General features: G+C 36.7%; 1 protein-coding gene across 2 annotated transcripts; it reads left to right on the plus strand.

Annotated features, from left to right (window-relative positions):
* Positions 1-14,752: 14,752 nt before the first annotated feature.
* Positions 14,753-16,438, plus strand: LOC131231132 (expansin-A10-like). Of its 2 annotated transcripts, XM_058227233.1 has the most exons (4): positions 14,753-14,893; positions 15,005-15,141; positions 15,248-15,536; positions 15,652-16,438. In XM_058227233.1, coding segments are annotated over exons 1-4 (735 nt in total). In that variant the 5' UTR covers positions 14,753-14,891; the 3' UTR covers positions 15,959-16,438. The 2 variants fall into 2 exon arrangements, with proteins under 2 accessions (XP_058083216.1, XP_058083209.1); XM_058227226.1 differs by lacking the exon at positions 14,753-14,893 and having other exon boundaries at positions 14,929-15,141.
* Positions 16,439-16,714: the final 276 nt, after the last annotated feature.

Here is a 16,714-nt window from a genome sequence, read left to right on the forward strand (position 1 = left end):
CGTAGGCTGACAGCTCGACCACGGTATCCCATATACCACCATGTTCAGCTCATGAGTCTTAGCGGATCGTGGTACCAAGGTTAAACGGGCTTTGCACTGGTAAGTGATACTTTAGATTCAGGCAGTAGTGTCCATACATGATAAACACACATTAGGCCAATCGAGTTACTTGACAAGTTCGATTGGTACGGGCGCATGCTAAGTTAATTGACATGGAGCGCATACGCACTCCTTGTAGCCTAACCACTGTCGATAATCATCGTACGACTCGGATTCATCGAACATGTCCTTGGCTTTGCACTGGTAAGTGATACTTTAGATTCAGGCAGTAGTGTCCATACATGATAAACACACATTAGGCCAATCGAGTTACTTGACAAGTTCGATTGGTACGGGCGTATGCTAAGTTAGTTGACATGGAGCGCATACGCACTCCTTGTAGCCTAACCACTGTCGATAATCATCGTATGACTCGGATTCATCGAACGTGTCCTTGGTGGCGGAACCAATTCAACCACTCTAATGAAATCTGTTACCAAATGCCTGGACTATGTTGTAATCCCAATCACACTCCAAGATAATAACATTCATATATGATAGTCATAATAGTATAGAGCAAACAATTCAAGCATTGTAATCACTTAAGCATTTCATAAAAACATACAGGATAAACATATTATTGCACATATGCTTTTCGTACCTAAATCATGTAGTTGGATTGATGTTATATAAAGAAATTAATGCATATAGTTAAGGTGGTTGAGAATCTTATCTCAACACCTTTAATAAATGCATTTTGTCAAACAATTACTCATTTAGACATTTTATCAAACACTTAAGCTACACCTTCGACATACATGATATAACTTGGTTATAACATGTGTTAGGGCAAATCCTTTCACAAAGGAGTTGTCACACGTACAACAATCATATATTCTTAATCAATAATCATGGCAAGCACAAATCATAATTCCATATTCATTCAAACATTTCATCAAACACATGGAATGCATTTTATTCAACATAGTTCATATATATGTGTAATATACGGCAATCATCGTATCTAAGTACATGTGATAGCAATCAAGTCAGTCATAAATCATTAACTGACATTGAAAGCCTTGAAAACCATAACCTAAACGTTTATAGTCCGCACCTTTCGTCGGTAAACTCGTATCGTACTCAGTTTGAACACTACGTCTTTGTCTATGACACAACGACAACCTATAGCATGAAATAGGTTAGCTATTTCACCATTTACTCTATTTAGATACCTAACACAGATTAGGGTTAGGATTTCTTACCCAAGAATGGAGTCGAAATCGCCGGTATAGTGACATAGGGGAGACGATTCGATACGAGAAACGGCGGGAACGAATCCCTGCAACTATCTCTCACACTCTCTCTCTTCTCCTCACTCTTTTCTTCTTTTTTATCTCTTCTCTCTCATAAGGTTTAGAAAATTCGTATGGAATGAGGGAAGGGTGGGTTAAGGCCCTTATATAGGCCCAGAACTGATGCTAATGGCCCCAGGGCCATGATATACTTAGGTGATAGTCAAAAGTTGTCTGTTTTGGGTCAATAGAGCTCATCTGGAGGACCATTTTTTACATACGGTCTAGAGAAAGTTCTCTGGCAATGGATTTACGCCAGGTTAAAGTTTCGGTCTGATCGGATTAGTGGATCGACCGCGGAGGACCAGTTTCGGTTCAACAGTCATCGCCGCTCGATCAGGGTCACAAGTACACTGACATGTGTAGGAAAATTTTCCTGATCCAAGGGTGTAGTTGGGTCAGAATCTGACGGTTTGAAACCTTAAATTTGGCTTGTAAGCAAACGGCCCAATTCACTTAAGTTTGAGTCTATTTTCTAAAGACATTCGCGCTTCTCACACACTTCGCTCAGGGCTCAAGTTGTGCATTTTTGGATACTATTGGGACTTAATTTTCGAGATGGTTGTCAAGCCCAGTAAGGTGGTCATAATTGTATAGTTTCGTGGTAATCGAACTTTTGACCGCGGTCCAGGTCTGATACGGAGTTTTAATGTGCTCCCAAGAGCAACTGGGTTTTGAGATTTCTCCTAGGTTTTTAGGGAATGTAAAATTAGCGATTCTACTAGTTTTGGGTCTTGCAGTTCGTATAGAAAGCGGTTCAAGCTAATCTACTAATTAATTTAGTTTAGTACTTAATTAATTTTCGTCTAATTTCTTCGTAATTTGATCCTTAGCGGTTTCTGCCTGAGGTGGTACTCGGGTCTTTGTATGGATTTTTCTGAGACGTTACAGTGTGCTTGAGAGGAGTGTATCTGATGTGAATTGAAATCTAATTCACATAAACTACACCAAAAATAACTTTTTTTGAAATCACAAAAGATCCATGTCATTTCATTTTGTATATGGATTTTAATCACCATCAATTACTACTTATTAGGCAAAATAAAGTCATCTCTCTTATTTTCTGTCTTTGAATTACGGGTTGTCAAATACAAATTGAATATTTTGACAACTAGATTCCTGTGGATTTTAATTGCAAGTTGTCAAATGCAATTGATGATTTCAATTCATATGAATTTTATGGTAATTAGCATTATATCTGTTTAAGTTTGATTTGACCATGTCAAATTTATTGACTTAGATAATGCCATATAGTAGAGAAATTTCAATAATAGATAAATGAAAAATTTCTTCGATTGTCCTGATGGATGAAGAAAATTAGAATTCGTAAAGTCACGAATTATCCAAAAGGGGTAAGTCCAATTGTTTAAAACAATGCTACATATGTCATGTATCTCACTTACGTGGCAAAGTCAGCTAATCACCACTTTGATTTCATGATTGAAGTTGAGTTTCAATCGAAACACGGTCATAAAAAATGATGAATTTATCTAACGCACCATGACATTGCATACGAACTTTATGGCCAAAAATATTTGAAGAATAGAATAATAATCATGCTAAGTTGGTTGAATTTCATGGCGCATTATTTATATTTACTTAGAGAGGAGGATAGCTATCACTAACGTGTGGTAGCTTAAGAGAAACTCTCATCCATGTAACAAGGGTAGGATATGTATGCAACTAATGGCCAACTCATGATAAATGACTAACATATATAGTATCGTTTGATAAGCCAAAATTGTCTTTGGGCCGAGACGGTCATATCAACATTAACAAACAAGAGAAGTGGCTACGAAGATCTCTCCAACAATCGCTTTAAAATTTTATAAATAGAAAGAAGATCAAAGTGCTTTGAGTCCTTGCTAACTTAATACATATCATATCAAATCAAATGTATACTGTAATGTTGTTTATCATTATATTGTATTTTAATATATAAGTTATCCTAGAGTTGGACAACTTGCCTATGCTATACTTTTTTTTAGTATAAGATTAGTGTAATCCTATCTGTCTATGCTGCTATGTTGGATTGACTTAGATTAGGAGTAGTACAACTCTCTTCCATCTACGCCAAGTGTTGGGTCATGTGGAAGAAATTTATTTATTTTTCCAATACTATAATTACTTTCGTTTATACCAAAATCATTAAACCAATAAAGATTTAGATTTAAAGCATGACTATCTATGCCACAGGCATTGATCGTCAAGAAATATTATTGTAAGTTTTTATTTTTATTTCAATTCAATATAATTAAATACATTTTACTCTCATATTTTATGAAATTGGGTTGTTTATGCTATCACGATGAGAAAATATTATTTTGACTGAAAGTTAAAATAACTTATTAGAAGTATAAACTCACATCTTCACAAATTGTCTAATTTTACATTTGATTTAGATCAAGCTGTAAAAGGCTTTGGCACGTTTGGCACTATACACATGTACCTACAACCGAATTCTTGCCAAACAATATCAAATTCACGCTTCTCAGATGACCCTTGGGCTAAAATCTACATGGTTGGTAAGTACTGAGTATTTTTTCTTTATAGTTTTTTATGGCCACCGAGTTGGTTTTATGCCCATCAAGTTGGTTTTATGGCCATCATCAACTGTGGCATCGATGATGATCCGCCAGTTCAGATCAGTTACATTTGTTCCCAGTGTTGTAGTCAACTACTTATTATTAACCGTGCTTTGCCAATTTTCAATTTGTACTTCTATTTTGAAAAGGAAAATGCTTTAAAAGTTACCAGGTGTGTCGGTGGCATATATCTCCCACCATCTAACAATGGTTGGGTGTGAATATTAACAAGCATTTCAAAGTGGAATTTGAAAACTAACAATTGATCGCAGAGCTCATGTAATGCATTTAAGTAGTACTCAGGCAGAATAGTGTTCTGGCTTACGAATTTTGTAGTATGTCTGACTTTTCAATTTATATGCGATCCATACCGTTGATACGGTGGGTGTCACCATTGATGACATACCAATAAAATCCCTTGGATTTGAAGATCTCATAATCCTTGCGAGCCACACTTGATGATCGGTTTTAATAAAAGATACGCACTATGGTGGCCTCATAAATAAACCTATTGTTGTTGTCTCATCCTCATTGTTCCATATAATGTATCCCATATGAGTTGTATGTCTTGATGATTTTGGCCCAGTGGAACGAAATTGAGGACTAAACTTGATGGATGGAATAGATGCAATATAAACAGAGTATGGTGGGCCCACAAAGCATTGATGTTTTGTGCAATGTGGAAAACATGTGTTGTACATCATCCCTGTCGGTCGATGAGGTGAGCAAAGGAAATCGTAGCATGTTGGTTACAGATTTCTAATGTTTTCTATTTGTTTGGTTTCACTGCATTTAGTTAGAAGAATCCATAAAAATGAAAAGTCACTAATGCTTAATTACGACAAAAGAAGGGCCAAATGTGCTTTGATTTCCGCAAAAGAAGTGCCAGATGTGCTTTGATTTGCAAAATGAGCCAAACAAGTAGCATGTACACTGGATACGTGTGAGCATAACAGCTCTTGTAAATCACTTTCGATAGCTAAATAACATACGTCCATCTCAAAAGACAACACAACTTTATCGAAAGTACTTTGGTTTTTAAAGGTAGAGGACAAAGGAAAAACTTACATTCTGTAGGATCTTTTTTACATTGGAGTGACGAAAATGAAAGCATACTATCAGATGTCACTGGCCATGTGTCGCACGTGACACTCAACTCAAATGTTCCTCTGATTTTTATTTTGTTAAGTTTTTTCCTCTTTAATCACAGTAGAGATAAACGCAAGTGCTTCCAATTCATTTGTTTCTACTCTAGTTAAAAAATAACCATGTTAACATGGTCTATTAATTTTTGTAAGATAAACATATTGTACATAAAGTGACTAGCTTTTGAACAGGTTTGCCCTTAGCATTAGTAATTAGAAGAAGAAACATTAATAAGTAATTTTTAACGTACTTGAGCCTTTAATTGAGAATTTGATATAGGATAAAGTCAATAACAATATCCTAAAAGGCTAGGATAAAAAGAAATTAGGTCAGAAAGTTCGATCTAAGCCTAGTGCACATTATAACTTTCGATGACCATAACTTTATGATTAGTTATTCATTTTGTGCATATAGTCATGTTGTTGAAAATTCATTGACAAGCTCTACATAGTCAACTGTAAAGGCCATTGACTGTTGAATGATATTTTCAAAAATGGATTATTTTTAGGTTAATTTGAATTTTTAAGTTAAAATTTATTATTATTTTTAAGTCATGAGTTTTATTATTTTTAGGGTATTTTGGAATTTGGATTTTTAGAGTTGATTAAAGTCTTTATTTAAGTAATGGAAAAGAATTTTAGCCCGTTTATAAATTAATTTACTATTTTAGAAAAGTTTATTATTACAAAAAATTATAATTTATGATTTAAGAGCTTATATAAGTCATATAAAAGGACTTTACTAATTAATGGACTTAAAATAGTTATTAATAGCAGTTTAATTTCTTATTTTTAGAGGTTTTCTCTTTCCTTGTGGATTTAAGGGCCACACTTATTCGTTAAAACACTTGCTACATTATCTAGTATTAGAGCGAGGTCTTTGCTCGGGTCATATTGTCCAATAGTGTATCGGCCAGTATAATCCTATATGCGGTATTTCAGAGAATCAAGCATCATCTAGAGCAAAGTTTAAATGCTTTCAATAGAAAACTCAATAATACATGCAAAATGATGTATGTAATGATTTCTAGATAGGTTGGGTCCATGGAGACTTTAAAATCAATGTAACGAATGACTTAAGACTATTGAATGAGATAGCGGTTGGTTAGTTTGCAGTCCAATAAATCTAACACATGTGCCATATCATAAACCCAACACAATAGTGATAAGTCTAACGACCAGGAAGTGGATGAGTTCATCCTCCAATAGGAATTGGAGGAGTCGCCGAACAAGTTATTGAGACTATTGAATTAAAGTATACCTCATAGATTTCTCTTCCTTTAATGCCCAACGTCGATTACATTGAGGACTTTCTTACTGCCTCATAGAGGTAATGATGTTCTCTAAATACATGGAGATCCCTGAGGAGACAATAAAGTCGACAATGTATAAGCTAAAGGATAAAGCTTCAATACGGTGGAAGCAATTCCAATTCTCATGGATTCGAAAACTGAAGAAACTAATATGAACCTAACTGTGGATTTAGAAGATGTTAGTATAATTCATGTATACTACGATCAAATAGGGTTGTCAACGGGCCGGACTTGGGGTAGGTCTCAGCCTAGATTTTGAACTATTTTGAGTCGGGCCGTTGGGCAGACCCTATCCAAAATTCTAATTTTTTAGGCTTGAGCCCAACCCATTGACACTACTACGATCGAGTATTCTTTAGAGTACTAAAAATGCCACTAAGGAAGTCAGACATGAGGATTATGAGGAAGAATTCTACTGCTTATCCTCACGTAATGACTTGACAGAGATTGAATCATAACAAGTAATAGGGTTCATAGGTAGATTACTCATGGATATATACAATTGTGTTATGATGCAACCACTCTGGACACTTAATGAGGCTATCAAGTTAGTGACTTGTATAGATAGGCAACTAAACTGACCTATTGTGAGAAGCCAAGTGGTGAGGAAGACTACTATTGAATCCACACAGGCCACCGTACAGGCTTAAGACAAAAGGCTTGTTAAAATGAATGCTCTTAACCTCTTGTTACAATGAATCAAAATTCTGAGAGTGGACGAAACAAGCAATAGGTAGGAGCACCCAATATTAGAAACATATTCTGAAACTTCCATATACGAACCTAATTGGCCAAATATTATATGTGTTTAACTTGGGTAGTGATTCAACCAATATGCTTTTAGATATAGATAACTAACCTAATTATTAACTTAAAAGAGGCGGATGAGGATTAGTGAAACCCTAACAAGAAAGTAGGGGAAGATCTCTAAAATGAGGGTAAAGACGATGAGTGGACTTATGCAACTTATGGAGTGCCTTTTAAGTAATTAATAATAAAGAAGAATAATAGATCTATACAGATGGTGTGTCTCTTTATGGATCTATCACTGAATTACTTGATGGATCTATGGATAAATCAATTGATGAATTTATAGTTGAAATAAAAAAGTTCCAATTAAATTGGAATATTAATTTATGATAGAAATAATCAATATATATACATGACTTGATGACCAAGGTGATCATTACTTTCATTATTATCCCACCAACCATTATGTATATCATTTCTATTTTCTTTACAATGACCTAAGTGGATAGTTAAAAGGCCAATAGTGACAACAAACATCCATGTGGCCAGTCAACGTCAATTGAGAGTGACCAATCACAAAATTGACGTTACATAAGAAGTGGAAGTTGAGACTCATGTACAAATGATTCAATAGAGATACAAGATAATGTTTTATTTTTTTTAAAGTTTACAATAAATATAAATTTTCAATTTGAAGTGTAGGCTTTTACCATTAGTTGCCGACAAAGAAAAAAATGTGGTACATTAAGAGATAAATTTAACTTTTTAGGGGAGGATGTTAATGTAGGACAAAGACAAACATTTAGGATAGATTGAAATTGGGCTAGAAAATTCTAAAGGCTTACATGCATTATAACTTTTGATGGGTATAACTTTATAATCAATTATCCATTTTATACTTATGATATTTTATTATAAAGCTATCGACGAGCTCTACATGCTGACAAATGTCAAAGACAACTAACCCTTAAATTATTTTCTAAAAATATGTTATTTTGAAAGTTAATTTTGAATAAGTTTAAGTTAATAAGTTAGGATTTTACTATTTAAAGGTATTTTAGAGTTAGGAGAGTTAAAAAAGTATAAGTTAGTTTAGAAGTTGTTAACTAATTTTAATAAATTTACTACTTATGAAGGTTGTGAATTTAGGATTTCAGGGTTATATAGGTCATATGAAAATTCTTTATAAATAGATTTTTTCATTAACAATATCAATTTTATTTCTCATTTTAAAGAATTTTATTTTATATGAGCTCAATGACTACTATTAAAAAGAATACATTAATATCGTTTCTTTCTTCATGCACTTGGTATACAGATATGTTCTTCTTTTCAATTCATTGATGTGAGTAGCCTACTCTTACTTCTTTTCCTCCTTTACATATGGTTGTGCGTAAGTTGTCAGCCATATTACAAGGGCTATAGGGTGGAATATAATCACCATATAAAATTTGTACTGTACATTTATTACACTAGCTCCTGTTAAGATGTCAGTGCGAAAACAAGAATAATCTAAAGATCCAATGGAGTACAATACTGGAAAAGTGAGTGGGCCATCCAGTGTTAAGGACATCTCTTAACTTCTTTCTCTTGTTGCGTGTAGCTCTACTTTAGTGTACCTGCACCTTTTCTCTCCATGTCTCTATACTTTTCTCTCTTATGATGAAATGATGATAATTGTATTTTTCTTGCAATCAGTACTTTTTTCTTCTACGCGTGCGATGAAAATCATCGAGGATATACAAATAGATATTTTTGAATGCGACATGAAACTAAGAATTTAAAATAGTCGTGAAACATCATCTTATCCCTAACTTCAAGGGACGGAAGTGTAATGGATGGTAGGCAAGCAACTAAAAATTACCGAAAGATTGCTTACTAGTATAGAAGTAGTTACTAAACAATCCAAATAATGGCTACTAGTTTTGTTGTATGATGAACAAAATATTACTCTTTACATGGTGATCTAACTATTAGATAGCTTTACGTTTGTTGAACAGTTAAAAATGAAAAATAATCCAACGGTCTTATTTCGAAAAAGAAGTGCCCAATACTCAAAGGATATTATTGTAGTAACAGTAATTGATTTTTCAGACTATAACTCAAAAAGAGTGTGCTCCACACTTCAGTCGACTCAAATTGATGGTTTATTAATGTAAGATAAAGAAAAGGACATCTAGGATAGATTGAAATTGGACTAGAAAATTCTAAGGGTCTACGTATATTATAACTTTTGATGACCATAACTTTATACTCAGTTGTCCATTTTATGCTTATAATATTTTGTTGTAAAGCTATCAATAATCTCTACATATTGGCAAATGTCAAAGACAGCTAACCCTTGAACTATTTTATAAAAATATGTCAATTTGAAAGTTAATTTTGAATTTTAAGTTTAAATTATACAATTTTTAATATAAGTTAGGATTTTACTATTTTTAAGGTACTTTAGAGTTAGGATAGTTAAAAATGTATAAGTTAGTTTAGAAGTTGTTAACTAATTTCAGTAAATTTATTATTTATGAAAGTGATGAATTTAGGTTTTCAGGGTTATATAGGTCATATAAAAATTATTTGTAAATATATTTTTTCATTAACAATATCAATTTTATTTATCATTTTAAAGAATTTTATTTTATATGAGCTCAAGGGCTACCCTTGAAAAGAAGGCATTGATATCTTTTCTTTCTTCATGCACCTGATACACGGATATGTTCTTCTTCTCAATTCATTGATGTGAGTAGTCTAATCTTACTTCTTTTCCTCCTTCGCATATGGTTGTGCATAAGTTGTCAGCGATATGATAAGGGCTATAGGGTGGAATATGATCACCCATGTGACATGTGCATTATACATTTATTACACCAATTTGTTAAGATGTCAGTGCGAAAACATAAATGATTTAAAGATCTAGTGGAGTACAACATTGGAAAAGTGAGTGGGCTACCCAGTGTTAAAGACATCTCTTAACTTCTTTCTCTTTCTGCGTGTAGCTCTACTTTAGTGTACCTCACGTCTCTATGCTTTTCTCTCTTACGATGAAAGGATGATAATTGTATTTTTCTTGCAATTAATCGGTTCTCTTTTCTTTTATGCGAGTGATGAAAACCGCCAATGATATACAAATAGATATTTCTGAATGTGATAAAACTAGAAAGGCAAAACAGTTGTCAAACATCATCTTATCCCTAACTTCAAGGGGCCAAAGTGTGATGGATAGTAGGCAAGCAACTAAAAATTACATAACGATTGCTTACTAGCATGGAAGTAGTTACTAAACAGTCCAAATAATAGCTACCAGTTTTGTTGTATGATCAACAAAATATTACTCTTTATTGGGTGATCTAAGTATTAAATAGCTTTTACTTTTGTTAGACAGTTAAAAATGAAAAAGTCCAACTATCCTATTTTGAACAAGAAGTGCCCAAGAATCTAAGGTTCGGATCGTAGTAGGACTAACTGATTTTCCAGACTATAACTCAAAAAAAGTATGCCCCACACTTCAGTCAACTTAAATTGAGTTATTGTGTGTGACTTGCACCATTTCTACCTTCCTGCCAATCTATTGCCATTCACAGCTAGAGTATCTAATAACCATCCACATTTAAAAAAAGAGAGAATGATGACCTACAACCTCGAGCATTTTATCACATGGTGTGCCATATTCCGTGCCAATGGGGTCACATGTACAGAACATCCCAGCCATGCAAAACGTGGCTCCCATAATGAAGATCACTCGCTATGAAAATAAGGCGGTCCACTCATCAGTTGGGCCAGCCACAACATTGAAATAAATGGATCAAAGATCTGACCCAATGTACAAGTTTGGGCCACTCCCATGAGTGGATCTGCCTGATTTTTATGCCAGCTGATCTTCACAGGGGAATACCACCTTTTGCATCCCTTGGATGCCTTGCACATGTGATACATGGGTGGGGAAAAACGTGCAGGGGCTTTACACGGTCATTCCTCATATCCAAACTTTTTTTTTATTCATCTAATTCTTAGATGGTTGGTTGACTTAAATGCTGACGCCGTGAATTCCGGACATTTGGATTTTGTCAGAAAATCAGGTTATAAATCTTCATTTTTTAATGATTTTTAATTGCTTTGCATGTGTTGGTTACACCTAGAAAGTGTGTGTTGTAGATTCCACATTGAGAGGTTGTATGCGTGGAGAGAGTAGAGGCCAGATAACAAAAGAACTGTCAATGGAAAAAAAACAGCTGTGGAAAGATACAACATTCGCTAATCACGACTGGCGCTTGGCTATTTCCCACATGCCATGCAGTTTTCAGGTTTCTGCCATCGGCTTTTTGGACGAGCGAGCTCCTCCATACTCTGCAAGTGTATGACCATGCGTGCGCATGCAAGAGTAGTTTTTCACGTGGCATACCTGTACGGCTGGACTGAAATTGTTGACGCTTTCACAGATGGGCCAGAACCCAGAAACCTGCTTCGAAAGATGATCATAACCGTTCGATTAGTGGCCATCAAATGGATGGTTAAAATGAAATAGTTAGTGGTCCACATTCAGCAATAAATGACAACTAATAGGGGTTAGAATAATCAAATCAATCTTATATTGAGAATATGTAACAGCTGTAGTGGGGACAATGATTTGGATTGAAGGTGAATGCATGACACGTGTACAGTATGCACTCAAAATTCTGAAAATCCAAGTGATGTAGATGACTCACAATCAAATGAAAAGAAAAAGGATACGATTACGTGATATGTCATCACCCACGTGGTTGGGGGGGAGAGGGATTAGCGGAGGGGCTTTCATCAGAGAGACAGACGAACGTGCGTCAAATTCACATTAAAACCATTCACAGCGTTCAAAGTCCTAACAGACGGCGGGACCATTGAGTGTTGTATCTTTTGCTCCTTTTTTCTTCTACTGTTAAAGCATATACAAAAATGAAGTGGGCCACGTCAGAAGAATTAGTGGGGATTGAACATCCACCGTGGAAACCTTCAGTTTCAGACCAGGCTGATAATATTTGTGTTTCCCCTTCATTGCGGAAGAAATAATGGGTTAGATAGCATATAAACATCATGGTGGGCCAAAAAGGCTGTGGTGGGTGTTTCCATCTATCCTGTTGCTCGTGGTGTGGCCCACTTGAGTTTTTGGTCAGTCTTATTTTTTGGACTAAGTGCTAATATGAACTAGCGAAAGTGATGGCCAAAGTGGATGTCACATGGACATTTCAGTGGGCCCTATGGTACTTAGGGCTACAGGAAGTTCACATGTCCTATTGTAAGCGCTTTATATGGAACACGGATGGTCTTGTAACTCCATGGGGCCTGCTATGATGTGTGTGTTTGCTTTGTTGCCTCGTGTTAGGGTCCGAGCACAAAAATGAGGTTGATTCAAAACTCAAGTGGATCTTACTTACATGATACAGTCAGGTTTTGAGATCTACTACTGAGACTTTTTGAGGACCAAAGAAGTTTGCGATCAAGATCATATTTGAGATTTTCTGTCGCTAGGTCTGAGTGATTAGATGGCAAATAAATATCATAACGGACCTCATGAAGGTTTCAACTGTGGGTATTACTATCCCACTTTTTGGTTTGGTGTGGTGTGGTCTATTAGAACTTTCGATGTGCCTGCTGGTAAAATAAATGAACTGACAGAGTCGTGTAGCCAGCAATGTCCCAGTCACTGTTTTAGGCCTTGGGCCACGTGTTGGTTCAGAGATGAGGGCACGCAACCAGGACGTCGGTAATGTGCTGCGGGGAAAACTCTATAGCCACATCATGGTTCATGTGTTTTATCCACTCCGTCCATCTAATTTGCTAAATCATTTTAGCCAATGAGAAATAAAAATGAGGCTGATGGAAATCTTAGGGTGGACCACACCACAGGAAACAGTGGTGATTGAATGCCGACCATCAATAATTTCAAATATTAGTTCATACAAAACTTTTGTAGCTTTCAAGAATTTTTTAATAGTGGGGTTTCAATAATCACATTTCCTATGATATGGTCCACGTTATATTTGGATCAGCCTATTTTTCAAGCTGATGCCCTAAAATTAGGGGGTAAAATGAATGGACAGGGTTGATAAAACACATACATGATGGTGGGGTCCACCGAGCTTTCTCAACAGCATGCAGTTGGTGCTATATGCGAGCACATGCCGAACCAGCGTCATTTCCACAGCGGTCCAATCAAATCCCGCTAGACACAAGGTAATCCGCGTCCGTATGACCCGTTCACGTGTTTTGTACGGTAATTTTCCGTCAACAGTCAATGACAACTTCGGTAACTACCGTAGTCAAACTACAACACCTAAGAAAATGTTCTATCGGTGCCGTCGATCACGTTATTGCAATCTGTACGATTTTGCAAGAGAGAGATTCTGGAAGCGGATTGGCTGGTGTAACTCACACGCCAGCTATACAGCTATATAATAGTTGGTGTATTGACGTCAGCAATTTCTGTGGGCTAGATTGTGAAGTATGTGTTATATCCAAACCGTTCATTCATTTTGGCAAGCTTGTCTTAAAGGTTGAAACTGAAAATAAGACATATTACTATCAAGTAGACCACATTATAAAAAGTAGCGGGGATTAAACCGTGTACCATTGAAACCTTTCTTGGGGTAATAGAAGTTTTGGATCAACATGACATTTGTTTTTTCTTTTTAATTCAGGTCTTTTTGACCTTATGAATAGATTGTATGGAAAATAAACATGATGGTGAGCCATACGAATTTTTTAATGGTGAAAATTATTATCTCCACTGCTATTTGTGGTGTTGCCCATATGATCATTGGATATAATTCATTTTTTGGATAATGCCTAAAATTATCTCTAAAAATAGATGAATAGTGTAGATATGATAAATGCATGACTGTGGTTCCCACTTAACTTTGATCTCCTTTGAACTGTTCGTAAAACTTGGAGGTCGAAGAGCGTCAGTGCTCATCTTCGCACCACGCGTACCGACAGCAGCTATACAGCTGGTGTGTGGTACACCAGCCAATCCGCTTCCTGAGATTCTTGGGCTGGGACCCACCCCACTAATTCTAAAGAATTATGTGAAGCTGGACCCGAGGATACACACCATGCTGGACTTTTCAGTTTGTGGAGGGGCTACATCAGAAGAACCTTGCCCCAAATCATGGGCTTTTATTCAGCTGGATGTGGACCGTTGGTGTACTTACTCCTCCTTACATTCTACTTGCAGGCCGTAAATTGAAAGGTCATGAATTGCCCACCGATGGTAAGCAACGGTCTGGATCACTAAAAATGGCCCGCCCGTACATCTGAAAGTGGGAGTAACATCAGATAACAAGTCAAAATTTCATAAAGCGAAAGGGAGGAGGAAAAGTTCATTCACACAGTGGAAAATGGAAAAAGTAGATGGGCATTTCCGGAATTCAAAATAAGGGGTGGTTACAAGCGGTTTTTCGTTTTAGCTCCACCTCACAAAACCGCTTTGTTTCTCTTGGACGTGGGCCTGTAGACACATGGGACCAGCCCAAAACCACGCGCTTCGCAGCCATAAAACCGCTTCCCACACCATAAAACCGCTTGCATTTAGCGGTTTTACGGTCTACAGCTCAAGTATCAGTTACGTGTGACATTTGGACCACCTAACCTCTATATATACCGCCCCAACGCCATCACACTCATCACAAATCCTTCCCATTTCCCACACAATCCCTTTCTCTCTCTCCAATCGTTCCCATGTAATAATCTCTCCCATTTCTTTCTACTCTTCCTTTCCTTTAGTTAGTCTGCATACATTTTGGAGGTTGAATGGTACAACAGTTGCTGAAAAACACTTGGTTTTTGTGCAGGAAAATGGCCCATCTTGGGATATTCCTAGTGGGTTTTCTCTGTGTGTTGAAATCTGTACATGGGTATGGATATGGTGGGGGTTGGATTAATGCTCACGCCACCTTCTATGGAGGTGGTGATGCATCTGGGACAATGGGTATGTTCTAAATTGTGGTTGCATGAACCGTATGCGCATTTTAGAGAGGACCCTTTTTGGGTATTGTTGTTTTTGAAGTAGTGTATTGATGTGGTTGTTTTTGTAGGTGGGGCTTGTGGCTATGGGAACTTGTATAGTCAAGGGTATGGGACAAACACAGCAGCATTGAGCACAGCCCTTTTCAACAATGGGCTAAGCTGTGGGGCTTGTTTTGAGCTTAGGTGTGTGAATGACCCACAGTGGTGCCTCCCAGGCGTCATTGTGGTCACTGCCACTAATTTCTGCCCACCTGGAGGATGGTGTGACTCACCCAACCAGCATTTTGATCTCTCTCAGCCTGTCTTCCAGCACATTGCTCAATACAGAGCTGGGATTGTACCTGTTGCTTATAGAAGGTATGCTTTTTTTTTTTTTTTTCTTCCCTCTTATTTTCTTAGTTTTCGATTGTTTTTGTTGTTGTAGCTAGTTCTGTTTCCCATTTTGAGAGGCTGTGTTTTGTGGGTGTTGTAGGGTACCCTGCAGGAAGAGGGGAGGGATCAGGTTCACCATCAACGGCCATTCCTACTTCAACTTAGTCCTGATAACAAACGTGGGAGGTGCTGGTGATGTGCATGCCGTTTACATCAAAGGATCAAGGACAGCATGGCAGCCAATGTCCAGGAACTGGGGCCAGAACTGGCAAAGCAATTCATACCTCAATGGCCAGGCTCTCTCTTTCAAGGTCACTACTGGTGATGGCCGTAGCGTGGTGTCCTACAATGTCGCTCCTCCTGGCTGGTCCTTTGGCCAGACCTTTTCTGGTCGCCAATTCCTCTAGACTCTCTCTCTCTCTCTCTCTCTCTCTCTCTCTAAGCTAAGTGAAGCAGTGCTGCTATGTTTAGCTGGTGGAGTGGACCAGTTAATAGTAAATAGTAGCAAATACTAGTGTTGGGTCTACATGAAAAGGGGCTTATTTTAAAATGGTCCTAATCATTTTAATTGGGCTTTTTCTATTATTGGAGGCTATTTTGTTATCAAAGAAGGGGCTTTAATGAGAGGAATGAAAATAGTCCTGTACTGTTCTGGTATTACTGATGCTAGCAGTGGTGGATTTTTACCACCCGCCAGTAGTAGTATATATGTAGAGGGTTTTATTTTTCTCTTTTTATTGGGCATATTGCTTTTATTAATTGAGTAATTGTAATCAGCTAGTTGCTGAGTATGCGCACTTCATAAATGTTGCTATATGAGACAGTAAATGTAAATTTCCAAGTTCCTGGTAATGAAATGGAATTTATCTTTGATGTGTTTGTATCAATTTGCCTTCTTCAATTGGAATAATCAAAGTGATTGAATCAGATAATAGGGTGCCATGACTTTGGTAGTTTTCTTTTGTCCTCCCTTTGAATCTTTTGTTTGTGCTGCGTAGTTGATACCTACTCATTAATATATGTTACATGTAACATGAGCAGTGACTGGCCGATTTTAACTAAAGTAAGTGGTACTTTAGAAGTTAGAAAATGTGAAAGTCTAATGCTCCATTTGAATTTCACCTGCAAAAAAGCCACTAAACAACTTAGGTCTTACCCACGAT

The sequence above is a fragment of the Magnolia sinica genome, chromosome 2, assembly GCF_029962835.1.
Source record: "Magnolia sinica isolate HGM2019 chromosome 2, MsV1, whole genome shotgun sequence".
In the NCBI taxonomy this organism is placed as follows: domain Eukaryota; kingdom Viridiplantae; phylum Streptophyta; class Magnoliopsida; order Magnoliales; family Magnoliaceae; genus Magnolia; species Magnolia sinica.

Excerpts from the sequence above, each read along its gene's own strand:
- LOC131231132 (XM_058227226.1), top strand. The coding sequence starts at position 14,964 with ATGGTACAACAGTTGCTGAAAAACACTTGGTTTTTGTGCAGGAAAATG. Across the intron at positions 15,142-15,247 it reads TGATGCATCTGGGACAATGG|GTGGGGCTTGTGGCTATGGG; the intron begins GTATGTTCTAAA and ends TTGTTTTTGTAG. Across the intron at positions 15,537-15,651 it reads GTACCTGTTGCTTATAGAAG|GGTACCCTGCAGGAAGAGGG; the intron begins GTATGCTTTTTT and ends TGGGTGTTGTAG.